Source organism: Artibeus jamaicensis, unplaced genomic scaffold (genome assembly GCF_021234435.1).
Source record: "Artibeus jamaicensis isolate MK-2021 breed Jamaican fruit bat unplaced genomic scaffold, CSHL_Jam_final contig_444, whole genome shotgun sequence".
NCBI lineage: Eukaryota > Metazoa > Chordata > Mammalia > Chiroptera > Phyllostomidae > Artibeus > Artibeus jamaicensis.
Genome location: NW_026521831.1, coordinates 2,352,987 through 2,371,412, shown reverse-complemented (window position 1 = coordinate 2,371,412; position 18,426 = coordinate 2,352,987). Strand labels below are relative to the sequence as shown.

The 18,426-nt window shown below is 63.2% G+C and overlaps 1 protein-coding gene across 1 annotated transcript; it reads left to right on the top strand.

Annotated features, from left to right (window-relative positions):
- Positions 1-5,608: 5,608 nt before the first annotated feature.
- On the top strand, positions 5,609-7,655 carry DIO3 (iodothyronine deiodinase 3). The gene has a single exon (XM_037130400.2). The coding sequence runs from the start codon at positions 5,683-5,685 to the stop codon at positions 6,595-6,597; it is 915 nt and encodes a 304-aa protein (XP_036986295.2). The 5' UTR covers positions 5,609-5,682; the 3' UTR covers positions 6,598-7,655.
- The last annotated feature ends 10,771 nt before the right edge of the window (positions 7,656-18,426 follow it).

Genomic DNA, 18,426 nt, shown 5'->3' with positions numbered 1-18,426 from the left:
TGGCCGACCAGCGGCCCAGGAGTCCAGGGAACCAGGGAGCCCAGGGCCCAGCTGGACCGGGGCTGGGAGGCCAGCAGCAAGAGGAGGCACACAGTCCAGGAGGATGGTCCCGCCCTAGAGCAGCGCCTCTGCAGCAAGTGGGCCCTGTCACTGCGTCACAGATCCGAGTCCCCCAGGGCCCCGCTCCTCTCTGGGCGCTCTCCTGCGGCCGCAACCCCTGGACCATTCCCTCCACACTCGGCCTGGGAGTCTGCACACTGATGGTCCCCAGACTGAGGTGGAAACTGAGGGGAGGTAGCTGGATGGCCGTTTTTATCTTTTGGATGCTGGGGATCAACCAGTCAGGGTTTACCACCAGGACCACACCTGTGATGGCCCACGGGGGGGGACACAGCGGCTGCACGGTGTCCCCAGCGGGCAGTGGGCTTCCCCGAGTTCATGGTTTCGTCTCACTGTGGAACCTGCCAGGGGTCCACGGCTTCTCACGGGGCCTGAAATGCACTGCAGGACGAGACGGGGCACAAAGGGGTGGACACGCCCAGGTCAGGCATCACCCAGCCTGACGGAGAGGACGCAGGTCCGTGACACTGGGCTCCCCTCTCAGCCGAGGAGTTCAGAGAAGCGAAAAGGGACCAGGAGGGTCTGTCTGCTGACTGGCTGTGACCCCCGCTTTCTCCAGAGAGGGTAAAAGACAGGTAGGACCAGCAACCCCGAGGCGGGCCCCCAGCCAGCCCTGGGGTCCAGGGCTGGGTCTCCCCTTCCCTCACACGGCCCGACATCCTGATGCCCCAGGCGGCCTCCCACACTGGCCTCGGGCGGGCATCTGTCCGCTCCCGAGGGGGCAGTCTGGACACCAGGTGGCCCTGATGGATGCCCCAGTGTGTCCACTGCACCAGGGCAGGAGCAAGCTGGAGCCCACGCTGGGTCTGAGCCGTGGGGACAGTCCCGACAGTGAGGACCCTGGAGCTGAGGCAGGAATAGGTCAGGAGAATGGGTCGTGCTGGGGGCAAGCAGGGGGGCCAGGAGGACGGGTTGCCTCCCCCCCTCCACTGGGGGTCTCCCGGCTCCAAGGCAGCATGCAGGGGCAGGGCAGGGCCTGTAGGGCTTCCCAGAGCCTTCTAGAGTTTGGAGGGACAGCACTGGAAAGGACAATGCGGGAGAGGCCGGAGGAAGAGACAGGACAAGCCAAGGTCACACAGCAGGTGGCCAGGGCATCACCTCCTAGGCCTGCTCCTCTCCTCGGCCGGGACCCCCAGGTTTCCTCCGCCAGGGAATGCAGCCCCACAGCCATGCTCCCTCCGGCCTGGGGCCTGGCAGTGTGTGTGTGGGCGGGGGGGAAACCTGCTGTCTCCTGGACACCTCAAGGCCAGACCACTGAGCCCCGAGCCGTCACCGCCCCCTGCAGGGCGTCCCCTTGTGCTTTGCGGCCAAGCTGAGATCAGGAGAGGTGGAAAGAGCTAGAAAGATCTGGAAGTAAATAAGCAGGGAGAGCAGGTGTGAGCACGTGAGGGCCAGGTGCTGTGGGGAGACCTGTGTACCCAGGAGGGGGACAGACAGGCCCGGAGGGGACTTCCCTCGGACGTTCTCAGCCGGCCACGGGGCCTGTAAGACCCCATCGGCCCGCTGCCAGCACCCCTGCCCCTCTCACTGCTGCCGGTGTGCAGAAGGGCTGGACAGAACATCCTGAGATCCCCAAAGCAAGTTCTCAGTAAGTCCACACTGCACGAGACACGTTTCTCAGAGCTTTATTGAGCTTCTCCCGGGGGCCGGGTTCAGCACACACTGCAGCTGGCCCGGGAGGTGCTGGGCCGGGCAGTGGACACAGGGCCCGGTGGCAAAACCCACCCCGGCTGAGGCGGTGGACTCACAGGAGGGCAGGGGGGCGGGGAGGAAGGCTCAGCTCCCTGAAGTGGCCGGGCAGGCTGCGCCGGGGTGGAGGTGCAGGCACTGGAGGAGGAGGAAGGAGAGCCATGGGGGAGGGAGAAGGTGAGGGAACAGCGTGCGTGGAGGCCCAGAGCATCCGTCAGGAGGCCAGTGCAGGGGAGGCCAGGATAGGGTCAGTGACCGTGGAGGGCTGGAGCCCTGGCAGCCAGGTCAGGGTGAGCCGGCCAAGGGCGAGGCCCGCTCTCACCTGCAGCTCAGGCTGGGCCCGCTCCTCCGAGAAGCCTCAGGAGACCCTCCCTGCCCCACGGAAGTGCCATCATCAGCCACTCTGGGTGCTGGGAGTCGCTCTACTGGGAGGGAGGCAGTGACTGCACCCACCCCACACCCGCCTGCCGAGCCCCACACAGGGCAGTGTGGGGCCCCACCCCACCCTGGGAACAGCCCCGCCCCACCCCATTTCACAGGGAGATAGCCCCCTGAGGCTAGTTCGGGAGGTGGGGAGCCTACCTGAAGCCCAGCACTCCCCTGGCCCCAGCCCCTTGCCAAGTTGCTCCCGGACTCCACGCAAACAGAGCCAGTTCAACTTGTCCCTTCTGGTCTCCCCCTACCCGCCCCATCTGGAGCTGTGACAGCAGGGGAGGCAGGCCTAGCCAGTCCCCAGAGGCCGGGTGGGGGGTGGCAGGGGGAGCCCCAGCTCCAACACTGGACCCCCCAGGACAAAGCCTGCCAGGCCCACTGGGGCCAGTCCTATGCAAGAAGTCAGATGCTCCCCCAAGCCCCAGGTGGGTTCACTGCTGAACCCCGGGACAGAATGGGCAGCTGGTAGGAAGGGCCAGGGCTAAGGTGAGCTGGGGTGCTGTCCTGGGCTGGGGGCAAGGTGAGGCAGGGGCTGCTTGGGGAGGAAAGAGGCTTTGTCAAGGGGGAGTGGGGGTGCGAGGAAAGTACTGGAGGAAGTCACCAAGCTGGGATCCAAGTCCCAGAGGCCAAAGGCCAGCACCACCTGGACCCTGGGTCTGTCCTCACCTGCACGAGGGGCTATGGGAGCCAGACAGACCTGCCCCGTGAGTTCTGGAGCCCCACAGTGTGGGGTGCAGCCTGTTGGCAGGAGGAACAGAGCAGGTCCCCCCGGGCTGCTCCCCTGAGCCTCCCTGGGGCTGCAGGGTGTGTGCCCAGGCTGCTGGCTGGGCTGGGCTGGCTGCGCCACACAGGGGCCCAGAGGGGACAGTCTCACATTTGCCCCAGACCCTTTCTCCCACAGCACCCGGGGCTCTCCCAGCCCAAGGTAGCTTTTCATTTTCCGAAACCAAATGTGGAAGTGGGTGGGGGAACTGCACCATGGCCCTGTCCCAGCTCTTGGGTGGGCGGGGGCAGGACAGGTCCTTGATTGGCACCCCCAGGAAATCGAGGAATCGGGGTTTGAGAGTTTACCCAGCCAAAGTGGGGACCCCTCTTGCCTCTGCCCGGGAAGCAGTAACCCCCAGCCCTCAGTGCTCTCAAGAGACTTGCCAAGTAGCTTCCTCTCCCTATTATCCGCACCTCGCCCCCTGTGGGGGAGGGAGGACCGGAAAGGCAAGGAAGGGAAAGGACCTGCTGCAGCAGAGATGCCCTGTGGGAAGGGGACAGGCCAACAGGAAACCGCCCAGCTCGCCCCCAACCCTGCGCTGCCACAGCCCCAGCCAGCGGCGGGGGCTCAGGAGAGTTCCCCAACCCACCGGGGTGACCCCTGCCGGGCTGCTGAGGGGCCCCGGACTCTCTGTGACCAGTGGAGGGCCAGGCCGGCTTCCCTCTGGGTGGGAAGTTTCTGGGCTGTGCGGCCCCTAACGCCCCTGCCCCAGGCCGCAGAGAAATTGTCTGGCTGGGGTGAGAGAGAAAGGGGATACATTCGCGCCCCCCCCCCGCCTTCCCCTCAGGGTCTTGTCCTGCTGGAGCCACAGGGCCAACCGCAAGCTCGCGGGGCAGAGGATCCCGCCAAGGCCACGGAAACCGCAGGGAGAGCCTCCGCACCTGGGTCCAGGCGATCCGGCCCCGCACCCGCTGGGTTCCGCTGAGTCCCGGGTAGGGGCTCCATGCCCCGCGGTTAACTTCGGACTTGGTTCCTGCCGCCGCGAGCGACTTGCCCTCGCCCTCTCGGCCCAACAAGCTCCCTCCACGGCCCCGGTGCAAGCCAGGTCTCCGTCCTGGGAAGAAGTTAGGCGGCTGGTCCCAGGCGAGAGACACACGGGTCGCAGGCGGCGGTGGCTGAGGACAAGGACTCAGCCACTGCCACCCCAGAGAAGTCCCTGCTGCCGCCAGGGCGTCCCGCGCGGCTGGAGTCTCCAGACCCGGTACAAATCACCCGCGACCCGGCGCAGGCAGGCCGAGAGGAAGCGGGACTTGCTCCCAGCTTCGGGGACCCCAGGTCAAGGCACTTCCCGGCCCCGCCGCCCCTGAGACCAAGTCGCCAACCCTGCGCCGCGCCCAGGGAGCCCTCAGAGGGACGTGGCGGCCAGGCCGAGCAGGACCCCACAGAGTTGGAGAGTTGCCCCGCACCCCTAAAACCTCAGCACATTCCCGGTTGAGAGTACGCACTTTCCGCGTCCCGGCGCCTCCTCCGTGAGTCGAGCCGCAGCGCTGGCGGTCGGCGAAAGTGGCTCAGCTCGGGCGCTCCAGTCTCGACGTTCCCGGGGCAGAGAGCAACGTCCGGGGACGCACGGGACGGGTGCGCCCGGCAGCCGGGGCTGCGCCGGGCGAGGCGAGCGGCGAGAGGGGAGCGCTCCGGCGTTCAGGCAACAGCTACCCCTAGTGGGAGAGCCGCCGGGGCCGCCGCCGCCCTGCGCCCATGCCCTGCGCCCCGCGCCCGCCGCGCCCCGCGCCCGAAGCGCTCCGGGGTTGGCTATGCTCAGGGACAGCGCTGCTTTCCCCAGCCCTCCTGTCTCTGGCGCCCGGCGCTCACAGCCCGCGGGCGCTGCCCTCCGCACCTTCCCGCTGCGCCCTAGGGCCGCTGACCCGAGAACAACAGCGCCCGGCAGGGACGCGATGGGACGGGGCGGGCGGGCGCTGCCGGCGCCGCGGCCGCGCGCGGCCGCTTCGGGCAGCGGCGGGGGGCGCGGAGCGCGGTGTGCGTGGCGGGGCCGTGCGGGGGGTGGCCGTGTGCGAGGCGCGAGTGTGAGCGCGCGCGGGAGACGAGCGGGCGAGCGGGCTCCAGCAGGCGAGCGGCGCCCGCGGGCGAACGGGGAAGACAGCGGGGACCCAAAGTTGCCTCCTCGCGGCCCCGCTCCCCTGGCGGGGCGGGAGACGCGACCAGAGAAGCGGCGGCCGCGGACACCGGCTCCGGCAGCACCTGGGCAGCGGAACCGTAAGAGCATCAGCGGCGGGGGCGGCGTTGGCGGCGGCGGCGCGCGGGAAGCGAACCGAAGCTCCGGCGCGGCTCTGAGAGCGCTGGAGAGCTCCGCTCAGGTGCGCAACGAGAGGGGCGCGGGCTCGGTCCAGGCTGCAGGGACCGCAGCCGCGCCGGCGCTGGCACTAACTGGAGGACTTTCACCGCGGACGCCTGGGTCCCTGGGCCAGCTCGCCGTCCCGGGAGGCATCCTCCGAGGGGTCCCCCGCCCCGGAGAGCCGGCTCGGCAGTCCGGCCCAGCGCCTGGACGCCCCGCCTTCCAGCCTCCAGCGCCCGCCCCAGGCCCGATTTCTAAGGCATTGGCCGCGGTGCTGGGGCATCTCCGGGCTCAAGTTGCAAGGGGGCGGGCCCCACAGGAGGAGGAGTCTCCCGCCAAGTGAAGCTTCAGCTATAAATTGAGCTCCCTGCACCGTTTCCGCCAGATGCCTGGCCAGGCCGCCCCGCCGCTGGTGGGGGAAGAGGGTGGAGGGGCCCAGGGGGCCAGGGGGGCCACGGCCACCATGCTCCGCTCCCTCTTGCTTCACTCCCTGAGGCTCTGCGCCCAGACGGCCTCGTGCCTCGTGCTCTTCCCGCGCTTCCTCGGGACGGCCTTCACGCTCTGGCTGCTCGACTTCCTGTGCATTCGCAAGCATTTTCTGGGTCGTAGGCGCCGGGGTGAGCCCGAACCTGAAGTAGAGCTCAACAGTGATGGTGAGGAGGTGCCCCCCGACGACCCACCCATCTGCGTGTCCGACGACAACCGCCTGTGCACCCTGGCGTCGCTGAAGGCGGTGTGGCACGGCCAGAAGTTGGATTTCTTCAAGCAGGCGCACGAGGGCCGCCCGGCGCCCAACTCCCAAGTGGTCCTGCCCGAGGGCTTCCAGTACCAGCACATCCTCGATTTCGCGCAGGGAAACCGCCCGCTGGTGCTCAATTTCGGCAGCTGCACCTGACCACCGTTCATGGCGCGCGTGAGCGCCTTCCAGCGCCTGGTCACCAAGTACCAGCGTGACGTGGACTTTCTCATCATCTACATCGAGGAGGCACACCCTTCCGACGGCTGGGTCACCACTGACACTCCCTACAGCATCCCACAGCACCGGAGTCTGGAAGACCGGGTCCTCGCGGCTCGCGTGCTGCAGCAAAGCGTGCCGGGCTGCACGCTGGTCCTCGACACCATGGCCAACTCCAGCAGCTCGGCCTATGGCGCCTACTTCGAGCGCCTCTACGTCATCCAGAGCGGCATCGTCGTGTACCAGGGCGGCCGTGGTCCTGACGGCTACCAGGTCTCCGAGCTGCGTGCCTGGCTGGAGCGCTACGACCAGCAACTGCACAGCGCTCTGCCCGGTCCCGTGTAGGCAACCAGCGGGCCAGGGGCCACACGGGGTGGGCCCTGCCTTCGAGTTCTCGAAGACCACGTGCCAGCACTCCAAGCGAAGTCAGGTTTGGCGAGGGCCCAGTGATACAGCTGTGCTGAGCCACGCCCTGCAGGCTGGGTCTGCACCCTCAGCAGAGCCACCTGAAGGCTCTCCCCCCCCCCGCACCCCCTACTCTGCTTCTGTGACTGTCCCTTACCTGCACCTGCCTGGCTGTCTCTGAATCCCTCCCAAGTGTGCGTGCTGAGCCACCCTTCGTCTGTACGCCTGTGGACTTGTCCTGTAGAAGTTTCTGCGGTGTTCTCGCACACCTCCTCCCCAGAGAGAAGAGCCAGCACCTCTAGCCAGGCACAACAGCCCCCCCCAAAAGAGACTGGGGCTGCACCCTTGCACCCTGAGCTCAGCTGGGCGCCAGCTCTGCCCTGCAGCTCACCCTAGTTGCCTGGCACCCACACCTGTCGCGCTCTGCTCGGGCATGCTCTGCCGCTTTGTGTTTGTGTCTTGTCCCTGAGGTGGGTGGGGGGGGGCTTGGGATGGGGAAGGGTGGGCAGGGTCGTTTCCCCCTCCTTATTTTGGGTGCTCTGGAGCCCCACTGCTGATGACGAGCCGTCTCTAACTGGTCTTGACCACGAGCTGCTTCCGAATTGCAGGGGGCTCACAGCAGAACCTGAAAACAGCGGGGGGGAAGTGCTCTGGGTTTCCATGGGGAAACCGCCATAAACTGGGTGGGGAAGGGGGGTTGGGGACTGCCTCCGGGCCGGAGGATGGCTCACGAGGCACTAGTGAGGTGGTCCCTTTGCCCAAATGACGAAGAAGAGGCTAGGACTCCCAGGAAACTGGGTTTGGGTGGCTGAGTGGGGGGCAGGAGTGGGGGGAAAGAGCTTGGGGACCCCAAGTGAGGGGCTGTCTAGGCAGCACTGCGGATTGCAGGACCTGGAAGTGGGGGCCCCTGACTTGAAGGACATTTGTTGAGTGTTTTGCTGGAAATATTCCCTGTATATAAACTTCTTTCATGTTACAATAATAAAGGCTTGAATTAAACTGCCTTCGGGTTGCCTTCGGTTCCTTTATTTTTCCTCCCCCCTGAACAGCGGTGGGAATTAGACACAAATCTCTCCCTCGAGTCCCCATAGTGACCCCAGGGGGGGAGGGTGGCTGGAAGGAGCCAGGCAGGCAGGGGACGGCGGGGGGGGGGGGGGGGGGGAATTATGGGGGGAGGGCGCTGGTGGCGGGCGGGGGGCTGCTGGGGGGGACCTAAAGAGAAAGGGTCTGCGGCTGCGCCCGGGGCGCGTGCCCGTGCACGCACGTACTGGGGTGGAGAACTTGGGGTCCAGAGAAGAGCGAAGAAGCAGAGCTGGGCGGGGTCCTGGAGGGACGCGGGAGAAACAGAGAAACATGGGGGTCCTCACTTGCCGCAGCGGGCGCGCGCGCGCACGCAGACACACATGCGCGCACACACACAGCTGCCCCTGCAGGAGCGCGTCTAACTTCTCCCGGCGTCCCACTGTTCGGGGAGGGAGGGCAGCGTGGAGGGCAATGGGCGCTTTGGACCAGGTAGGGCCGGACTCCCGGCTACGCGGGCGCCTCCGCACACCTGGCTCCTCCGTAGCCCCGCTCCCAGCACCTAGCTGCTCCCTTAGCCGCTTTCCGCACCTGCATAATTGTCCCTCCACACCCCTCCCATCCCCGCGGGGCTGCTGGGGTCCGCGGAAGTGCGGACTAGCCAGCTCCCGGAGGCGGAGGGAAAGGTGACGGGGGCGGGAGCGTGGCTGTGCAGCGCCATCACAGCCGCAGCACCTACTGCGGGAGGGGGTGGCGCGGAGGGCACCCCCTCTCGGGGGCCCTCCTTCTCCTGCCCCCCTCAGCTTCCCCAAGTTCGAGGCAAACCACACCATCCCCAAAGCCCTGGGAGGCGGAGGAGAACGAGGAGGATGAGCGGAGAGAGGCCAGAAAGGGGGGGGGGGGGGTGGCCGTTTCGGGGCCGGGGGCTGCAGAGGAGGGGGTCGCGGCGTTTGGCACAAATCCCCACCATTGTCAAGGCCAGGCGCCCCTACGCAAACCCCCCTCGTCCTCTCCCCTGCTGCTCCCTAGGTGGGGGGTCGCCGGGACCCAGGGGTTAACTCGGCCTCCACCTCCCTCTGCGAGCCACTCCTGGAGAGCAGGAGGTGGGGCGGGAGGAGACAGGAGAGAGCGTCCAGACCGGAGTCCCGGGTCCGGAGCAGGGGCACTGGGGCAGCCGAACTGCCCGGGCCGGGGCCGTCCCGGTGGGGGGGAAGGGAGGGGCAGTGTCCGTGGGCGCCTGGGTGTGAGCGCCCGTGCACACGGGAGGGGTCTGCGCGGGCGAGCAGAGGCGCAGCAGGGGGAGGGGAGAGAACAGACCCTGCACCACCCAGGCCGCCCTCCACTCGGCGCCCAGCCCCCACGCCGCTCCTCCGTGACAACTTTTTGAAACTGATACCCTGGGCTGGGGGGGAATTTTTTTTTCTTTTTCCTTTTTTTCTTCTTTAAAAGTATTTAAATTGAAAAATAACTTTTAAGAAAAAAATGGCACAGATGGTATTTCTGCATCTTTTCCCTTCCCCCTCCTCTGGAGCGCTGCTTCTTACCCCAAACCCCCAGGAAGAATATGAAGCAAGCGGCGGGGACCCGCTGATCTCTGGGGAGGGTCCACCCCAGCGCTGCCCGCGCTGGCCTGGGTAGGAGTTTTCGGGGAAGAGAGGAAGCGGAAGGCGTTTCGGGACAGTCAGGGGCCGCCACGGGGCCCCTCTGCGCGCTCAGGCGCTCCCTGGACCGGCCGGCTTCTTGGGGGCCCAGTTGGACCGGCTGAGCAACCTCCCCTCCCAACGAAGCTGCGCCCTCCGGCCTACCCCGGCTCCGGGACCGCAACTCCGAGCGCCTGGCGCTGGGATCCGCGGCCCCTGCCACGACGGAGGCGCCCGCCGCCCCAGGGGCGTTCTGGCACCCCGCGACTACCTTCACCACCTTTTCCCTCTCCCAGCCTCCCCTTCATCTTTCTGGTTCTTTCTCTCTTCCTTTCCTCTCCTTCTTTTCTTCCTTTCCTTTCTTTGTCTCTCTTTTCCTTTAACATCTCCCCTCCTTATACAAACAATGCGCGCTCATTGTCCTAATCACAGAAAAGTCAGTCGGGAGAAGAAAATAAAACCAACTCGAGGCGGCCTCCCTCTGTGCGCTTTCAGACTTGCCTCTTCCCAGTCCCCCGCACTTGTAAAGACATATTTTTTAAAAACAGGAGAGGGATTAGCTCTTCGAAACCTGAGGTTAATTTTTGACTCCTCTACCCTGCTTTCCAAGGCTTGAGCGGCGCCAAGGTTGTGCGCGCGCCCGGAGTGAGGGCGGTTCCCCTGCGGAAAGGACCCGGGAACAGACTGCGCCCGGCCGGCCGCGTCCTGGCCGCCCCCCCCCCCCGGTGCTGCTGGCTCCCTGGTTGAGGTGAAATGCTTATGTCCAGGCAGGTGCTCGCCTTTGAAGATGTCTGCTCTGTCCTCTTTCGCTAAACTACCTTCCAGAAACTCTATTTGATTTTATTGTTTTCCATTTTCCCAGTGCGCCCTATTTATAAGTGAAAATGGGAAGGGAATACACAAATCCATGCTCCGTAGTAAATTTTAAATACAGGAGAACACGGAGCAGCAAATGCCAGCCTTGCTGAGAGCAGGATTTTTCAAACTGCAAGTGGGGACCCAGCAGAGCCATGAAATCCACGTCGCGGACCTTTCTGCTTTAGCACCTGGACAGAAAAAGAATAGACTTGACACAGACACCATGCACATTTCGTAGCTTTGGAAACTTTTGTTTCAAATGTGTGCCTGCGCCCCACAGGTGGCCGATGGGAGATGTATTTCTCCTGAGGCATCAAATGTGTTTGGCAATGTTCAAAAGCCACCACCCTGGCAAGTTGCCGGTCCCAGAAGCCCCTGTGAATGTTTCCTTCAGGCTGTACTGCTCCAACCCGCTGGCATCCTCGGAGACGGTTCCCGCATCAGGATCGTGCAGCACAGTGCTCAGTGGTCGCCCCAGCCGCCTTGCACCTTGCTCGGGCCATTCCCCCTCCCGGCACCCTTTCCCCATCCATGCATCTGGACGGAGCTGGTCTGTGCCCACAGGATAACTTGTGCCGGGCACCGTCCAGATGCATGGGACAGCTGCACTTGCAGGGGACAGCTGGCATCTCTGTCTTGGCCTCAGCAGCTGTCCCCTAGGTACTTACCTGAAGGAAATAATGAAAATACCAGCCAAAAGGGCAAGTTGGTTCCAGGAGGTTCACGGCCTCCCCTTTGCAGTATTCAGACGTCCATCTGCAGGATAATGTCCCAAACCATGAGACTCCTCACAGGTGGAGCAGTGAGAAGTGACATCTGTGTGCTTGGCCTGGGCCCGGCGCTCGGCAAAGCACTTCGTGAAAAGCATTTGGTTTGGTAGTCCACACACCCAGCCCGTAGGAATATGGCCATGAGCCCGCTCCACTGAGGCAGAGGCCACAAGGCTTGACGTGGCTGGAGTGGCTGGACCGAGGGGTCTCGGCTGAATCGCGTCCTCCTCCTGAATCCCGTCCTCCTCCGAAATCTGTGTGTGGAACTCCTGACCCCTGCCACCTGAGACTGTGCCCTTATTTGGAGATGGGGTCTTTGAAGAAGTAGTTAGGTTAGGATGAGGACACTGGCCTGGGCCCTAAGCCAATAGGATCGGTGCCCTTATAGGAAGAAGAGATTGGGACCCAGAGATGCACAAAGAGGCTACCAGGTAAAGGCACAGGACAGCGGTGGCCACCTGCAGGCCCAAGGCAGAGGCCTCGGGAGAAACCAGCCTCCAGAACTGTCAGAAGGTCATTTTCTGTTGCTCAAGACCCCCCCCCACCCTGCCCACCCTCCAGCGCCCCAGTCTCTGCAGGGCTTGGTTAGGGCAGCCGAGCAAACCGATACACGAGGTCACACTCTAGACTCGACTTGGAGCGCAGGCCTCTGCGACCCCAGCTGTGGGAGTTCACTTCAGGCCACGCCGCACTCCGCCCGCCCACCTGGGCTCCGAGCAAACGCAGCTCCCAGGACAGCGCGTCTGAGCCGGGCGGTGTGTGTGCAAGCTCTCCCCGGGCGTCTGCAGGGGCACAGGCACGCAGCTCCAGAAACGTCTCCCCGGGACTCGCAGGAGCTGTCTCTGTGTGGGTGGATTCGCGTGTTTTCTTACTTGCTCCTCGGTGCTCGTCTGGAGCCTGTGATTTTTCTGTAGTGAACACGTATTGCTCTTATGACAGAAAAATAAAATCAAAAAGCAGCAAAAACAAAGGCTGCGGCGAGTAGGAACCCGGAGGTGGGGAGACCAGGGCAGACCGCGGGTCTGCCAGAGGTGGGGGACTCTGGACCCGGGCCTGTGTCAGAGGCGGTGCTGAGATGAGGGACATTTGGGAGGGGAAAGGGGGCAGGGCCGCTGAGTAAAATACAGGACACTAGTTAGATACGAATTTCAGACAAGCAACAACAGTCTTTTAGCATAAGCACGTCCAAATACCTCATGGATAGCTTCACGCATATACCAAAACTCGTATTTGCTGCTTACCTGAAATTCATTTTTAACTGGACAGCCTGGGTCGGTTGCTGGTTTTGCTAAATTTGGCAACCCCAAGTGGCGGGGGTCAGGGGGCAACAATACAGTCTCTCCAAGGCCTGGGAATGGGCAGCTTTGCAGCTCAAGGGACCACAGCTGGACGGGGGACCCCTAGTCTCTAAGGTCTTCGGTTCCGTCTTCCAGGCACAGCTGGGTCCTGTGTGGGACAGAGGCCCCTGACTCTCCAGCGCCTGTGCCTGGGGACCTGGAGCGGCACCCGCAGCCCCACAGCTGGCAGGGCCCCCCGTGCAGGATGGAAGCGCAGGGCCGTGTTCGAAAAGCAGGGGCCAAGGGCCAGTGAGGCAGCAAATTTAAAGCTTTTCCCCTCTCCTCTGTGGCACCGCAACTTGCCATGGTTTTATTTGCTATTTTAACACCATCATAAATAAAGAAAAAAATTAATATGTAAAATTATGCATTAGTCTGGGTTCTCCAGAGAAACAGAACCAGCCGCCTGAACGCGGGCTCGGAAGAACCGGCTCACGTGGAAGTGGAGGCCAAGGCCGAGACCTGCAGGCAGCAGCCCGGAGCCCAGGAGGGCCGGTCACAGAAGCTCCCATCCAAGTTCAAAGGCTGAGACCCAGGAGAGCTGACCTGCGATCCCGGTCAGACTCTGAGTGGCCTGGAGACAGTCCAGCAGAGAGAGCAGCTCCTCCTTCCCCACTCCCCTTTCCTGTCATTCAGGCCTTCGCAGGTCAGACACGCCCCGCACGCCCCACCGGGAGGGCGGTCTGCACCCGCCGATGCAAATGTCAATGCCTCATCCAGAAAGCCCCTCCCAGAAAGTTATTAGCACAAAGTTTCCCTTTTTTATTGAAGATCTTACTACTTTTTAGACAGAGGGGAAGGGAAGGAGAAAGAGAGGAAGAGAAACATCATATGTGGTTGCCTCTCCCACACGACCCCTACTGGGGACCTGGACCACAACCCAGGCATGTGTCCTGAATGGGCATCGAACCTGTGACCCTTTGGGTCGCATGCAGGCCAGTGCTCAATCTACTGCGCCACACCAGCCAGAGTTAGCTTTCCAGTTTTAAATTCAGTATAAGATCCTTTCGGCCACGTGAGAAATCGCTGACATGTCACAGTTCGTATTTCATGGCTCGCACCCGCATGTGGATTTTATTCCCCCCAGAACTGTGGAAACGCCGCACTCGCCTGCTCGTCCTGCACTTCCCAGACATGCGCACTTCGGCGCTGCTCTCCCTTCAGTGGCTGCCGAGGAAGGGCTGCAAGCCAAGGGACAGCAGGTGCCTGTCCCTCCCTGTGTCTCTGCATCATCGTTTGCCGAGCCGACGGCGTCCACGCACCCGGAGTCTCACTGAACCCCAACACCGTGCACGCCTGGTGCGCACCGGACACCGGGGCACTGGGCCGCACCGCTCTCCCCGCCCACACCGCCGCGGCGCCCCGTCGACCTCACAAAGGAACACAAGCACAAGGGCAAAACTTAGTGCGGATTCCAAGACCGTGGCAGCAGCGCATTAAATCGGGCCCCGGGCCCTCAGCGCAAGGGACCCCAGGCCGTGGCCGGGGGTGCGCACCTGTGATGCCAGCCCTGACTGCCAGGCCCGAGGTGGCGCTCCTCGCGCCCCAGTCCGGGCTCGCACCCACCCTCGCACTCGCACGCCGGGGCACACGTGTGCCACGTGCACTCAGGCATGCACAGGAGGTGGTCCCCGCGTGGGGTTGGCTCCTCCTCTCAGTGGGCACAGTGGGCAGTTAGGGCTGCTCCGGGTTCTCCAGGGAGGAGAGTGGAGCTCAGCGATGTCAGCTGACACCCCCAGGACACACGCTCTGGGCCCCCGAAGCCGTTCCCTTGGCTCCCCCCACCGCACTTGCCTGTCCTTGGCTTGTGCCCACAGGGCACTGTGAAGATGGCAGGTGGTCTCTCTGGCTCAGGGCTGCGGTGGCCCTGGAGGCAGGCCCATGGGTGAGGAGCGGAAGGTGCCAAGCAGAGGAGGGTACGAAGGCCAAGAAATGGCATTCAGCCCATCCCTCAGCCAGAGACGCAGTGTAGGTGTGTGTGTGTGCGCGTGTGCATGTGCGTGCGTGTATGAGGGTGTGTGAGAGCCAGCGTCTGAGTCTGCAGGAGGGTACACCACGTAACTTCCCTCTCCAGACCCTCACTGAGCCCTCAGACCCTCCAGGCCTGTACAGACTCCTGGGAGGCCTGGTCCCAACCTCACAGAGCCGCCAGGCTAACTGAAGAGACAGAAACCAAAAATGCAGAAAGGCCAGGAGGTGGGGAACCCAAGGTGGGAGGTCAGGAAGGACTTCCTGGAGGAGGTGTTGGCAGCCAGGTGGGAAGGGCCTCAGGGATGGAAAGAATAACACACGTATAGCCTTGGCAGTCAGAGCATCCCGGTGGTTCTGGGCAGTGGCAGCAAAGTCCGAGAGGCCAGGAGGAGCAGACAGGGGTGCAAGGCGAGGCTGGAAGGAGGCCCTTCCAGCAGCTCATGCTTCACCTTGAAGGCCCTGGGGAGCAGGGTGCAGAAAAGCACCCACCCAGCAGGGAGCGGAATGAGTGGCTCTGTCCTGGATGGCTGTCCCTGACTACGGCCTGATCCCCCAAAGGAAGGTACTGGGTTCCAGCCAGGCCAGGCCACAGCCCTGCTCCCTCCACCCCTGACGCCCAATCCCCACCCTGGGAAGGAGGGACCCCAGCTATGAAGCGCAGCCATGAGAACAGCCCCTTACTTGGCACCAAGCAGAGCTGAGCTTGTGAATCTTCATGACCCTTTTCCCAGAGAACCTGCTGGAGCCCTCTCACGCCCCCAGGGTTTGCTCCCTGACCCAGACAGGGGTCCTCCACACAGACCCAGAAAGCTCAAAGGGGCACCATCTGCAGCCTCCCGTGGACTGCGTGGGCTCCAGGGAGGACCCCTTGAGCGGAAGTCCCACTAGTGTCAGGAATGGGCTGACTGGCGGCTTCCCAGGGGCTGCAAACGCAGTGTGGCGGCTCGGGCAACCAGAGAGCGTCCTGCTCGAACTCGCATCCCCGGAGAGTGCAGGACGGGACTGGCCACAGGACTCTCTGGGGGAGAAAGAACCAGGGAGACCTCATGCGTCTGTCCCTTCCTGAGACAGGGACTCGTTCCTGGCCCGCAGCGAGCCTGCTCCACAGGACGGAACTGGTGACGTGGGGCCTACCTGGAGCACACATTCAGCTGGGGGTGAGTGATAATTATACATAGGTAAACTCTGTATGGTAACAATCAACAAATGAATGTTGAACAGTGAAAATCACTATGAAGAACCACGAGGTCAGCGTGGCAGCTGTCCGTGGCTCTAGAGTAGACTGGCCCAAGCCTAGTGGCTTAAAGCCACCAGTGTTCTTATCCCTTCTTGAAGTCCTGGTGCCTGACCGGCTCTGCAGGGTGGTCCCCGCCCACGGCCCCGCAGGCAGAAGCAGCCCAGTGGGAGCAAGGCTGCCCATACTCACAGCTCTGGTGGCAACGGCTGGGTGCCAGCTGGGAGTGTCCTAGGCCTGTGGCCCAGATCCAGGTGGGGTCCCTGCATGTGACTGAGGCTTCATTCTGGTGTGTCAGCTGAGCTCTAAGAGCAAAGGTCCCAAAAGCACAAGGCTGAAGTCTGGGGCACTTCTACGACGCAGGGAGCCATAGAGCATCACTTCTGCACACTCTGTCCGTGTGGTCACAGGAGTCTGCGGGCCGGGGTGAGGGGCCACAGATGCACACCACCCAATGGAAGGCTCGCCAAAGCCAGGCCGCGGGGACAGGCTGCCTCGTGGCTGCTGTCTTTGCACACAGTGCCAGGGCAAGGGGTGACAGAAGGGTCAGGCAGTGCCCTGGATGGCAAACGGACCCCAGGACAGAGACAGGCTCCTGCCCCATGGGAACCCTGGGGGTGATGCCGGGTATCAGCGATCAGTGGGGATGGTCAGTATCACATCGCAAGGACCAATGAGGAGGACATTTAATTGCATCCTCGGCCCATGCAGCGCACAAAAATCACTTACCAGGGGGTGCAAGACCCGCGGGTGGACTGGGAACCGTTCCAGCTTCCAGAGGGCCACGGGGAGGAACAGGTCCAGGCCAGGATGAGATCCCGCCACACACCCACTGGGATGGCCGCTGGGAAGAAGGAAGAGCAGGAAGTGACACATGCTGGTGAGGTCGTGGGGAAATGGCACCTTGGGCCCCCTGGTGGGAACATGAACGGGAGCAGCCACCGTGGAAGAGTCTGGAAAAGCTTCACGTGAAATCGCCGAGTGACCCCGTGATCCCACCTCTGGGCATCAACCCAGAGGACCTGAGAGCAGGTCCTAAGGAGACATTTGCCCACCGGCGGCCCAGCAGCATTATCCACAATCGCCAAAAGGTGGGAACCACCAGGGTCAGTGCGCGGGTGAGAGAAATGTGATACGTACAAAGCCGGAACGTCACTCAGCCTTAAGAAGGAAGGACAGTCGGACACCACACCTGCCCAACCCGGCGGGCCTTGAAGATGGTCAAGAAGCCAGTCTCGAAAGGGCGTTGCCGAGGACCCTCTCCTGCGAGGGCCCTGCAGCGGTCGGACTCACAGAGAAGGGAGTGGAGGGCGGTGCTGGGGCCGGGGGCGGGGCCGGGAGCCGACGTTTCTCGGGGACAGAGTTTTGGGTTTGCAAGATGAAGAGTCCTGGGAATAGACGGTGGTGGGTGCACATCGATGTCCACTTAATGGCTGAAATGATGACTTTTATGTTAAACGTGTTTTATCACAATTTTAAAATACACACACAAGCATTTTAAAAAGTGTTTCTATGATTCTTAGGCTAGAGGAAATGTTCTTATTTAAAGAGGAAAAGGCACACCTAAAGGAAATATTGCTGGATGACAAAGCTGGTGGGTTTTCTCTCCAACCAAAGATGTCGTGAGCACAGCCGGAACGCAGCTGGCATTTCTGTCCTCTGGCCCCCGCCACCCGCCCGCCTGCCCGGGCTCCAATGCCAAACCCTCTTCTGTGGGCTCTGTGGGCAGAAGCCCGGTGGGCAGGAGGAGGCCGGAGCGGAGGGGAGTCCCCTGGGCCCTGGGCGGGTGCCGTGGGGCGGGTGCCCTGCCTAAGACCAAAGCTCCTGCCAGGGGTTCTCTCCACCCAACCCCGCGTGTCCCGCCCAGCAGCTCTCCCTCCACTCGCCCCTCAGGGCCTGGAGAGGTGCTGGCCCTCCTCCGTCTCTCTGCGCCTGGGCAGGTGGCCCCTCTATTCAATGCTCCTCAAATGTCCCGTGTGAGAGGGTCGGCGGTTTCCTGCTGGCACCTGGCCGTTTGGAAAGGACCGACCAGAGGCTGAGGGAGCAGACCTGTGGCTGGTGCCAGGAACCTGAACAGGCAGGAGAGAGATGGGCCGAGCATGGGCACCGGCCCCTGCCCAACTCGGAGCGAGGACGGCAGGGGACGTGTGAGTCCACCCACCTCCTGCGATGGGCAAATGGCCCCAGAACATCCTAATCCCCAGGCCCTGTGCACGCATGTCCCCTGACGTGGCAAAGCGACGCTGCAGACGGGGTGAAGTCGAGGACTCGAGAAGAGGGACCAGCCTTTCCTGGGGGCCCAGTCCTTAGAGAGAGATGGGGGCAGGGGGCGGTCCGAGGAAAGAGGGACGGGATGGCGCTCGGCTGCTGACTTTGGAGGAGGAAAGGGCCACAGGCCGAGGAGCGCAGGGGTCTCCACAAGCTGGAAGCCGAAGGAACAGAGGGTCCCCCGGGGCCCCCAGAAGGGGCTCAGCCCTGCTGCACCCAGACCGCCGCCTGGGGAGACCCGAGTCGGACATCTGGCCCCCTGGACAGTAAGAGAACAAATCTGTGTCACTGAAGTCACGCCGTTGTGGTGACTCGTCACAACCAGAATAGGAATTGATGACATGTTCACTAGGTACCGAGGGAACTTGAACTCAAACAGCGGTGCCGTGCCTCTCCCCTCCACATAAGGGGTTTCACTGCGGACCCCCTCTGCCCTGTGGGCACAGACATGAGTTCTGGGGACCACGGCGGCATCATAGGGCCTGTACGAGCTCTCACACAGACCTCACGGGAGCCGCGCCCGGCCCTGGCCCTCGGAAATGCCCCTGGTGCCCCCCAACTCTGGCTCTGGGCCACCATTCACGGCTTTCACCAGCAGAGGGATAGTCTGGAGCATTTGGGGCCACACCCGCAGGCCGCCTGGCAGGGTCTACTTTCATGTGGAGGGGGGT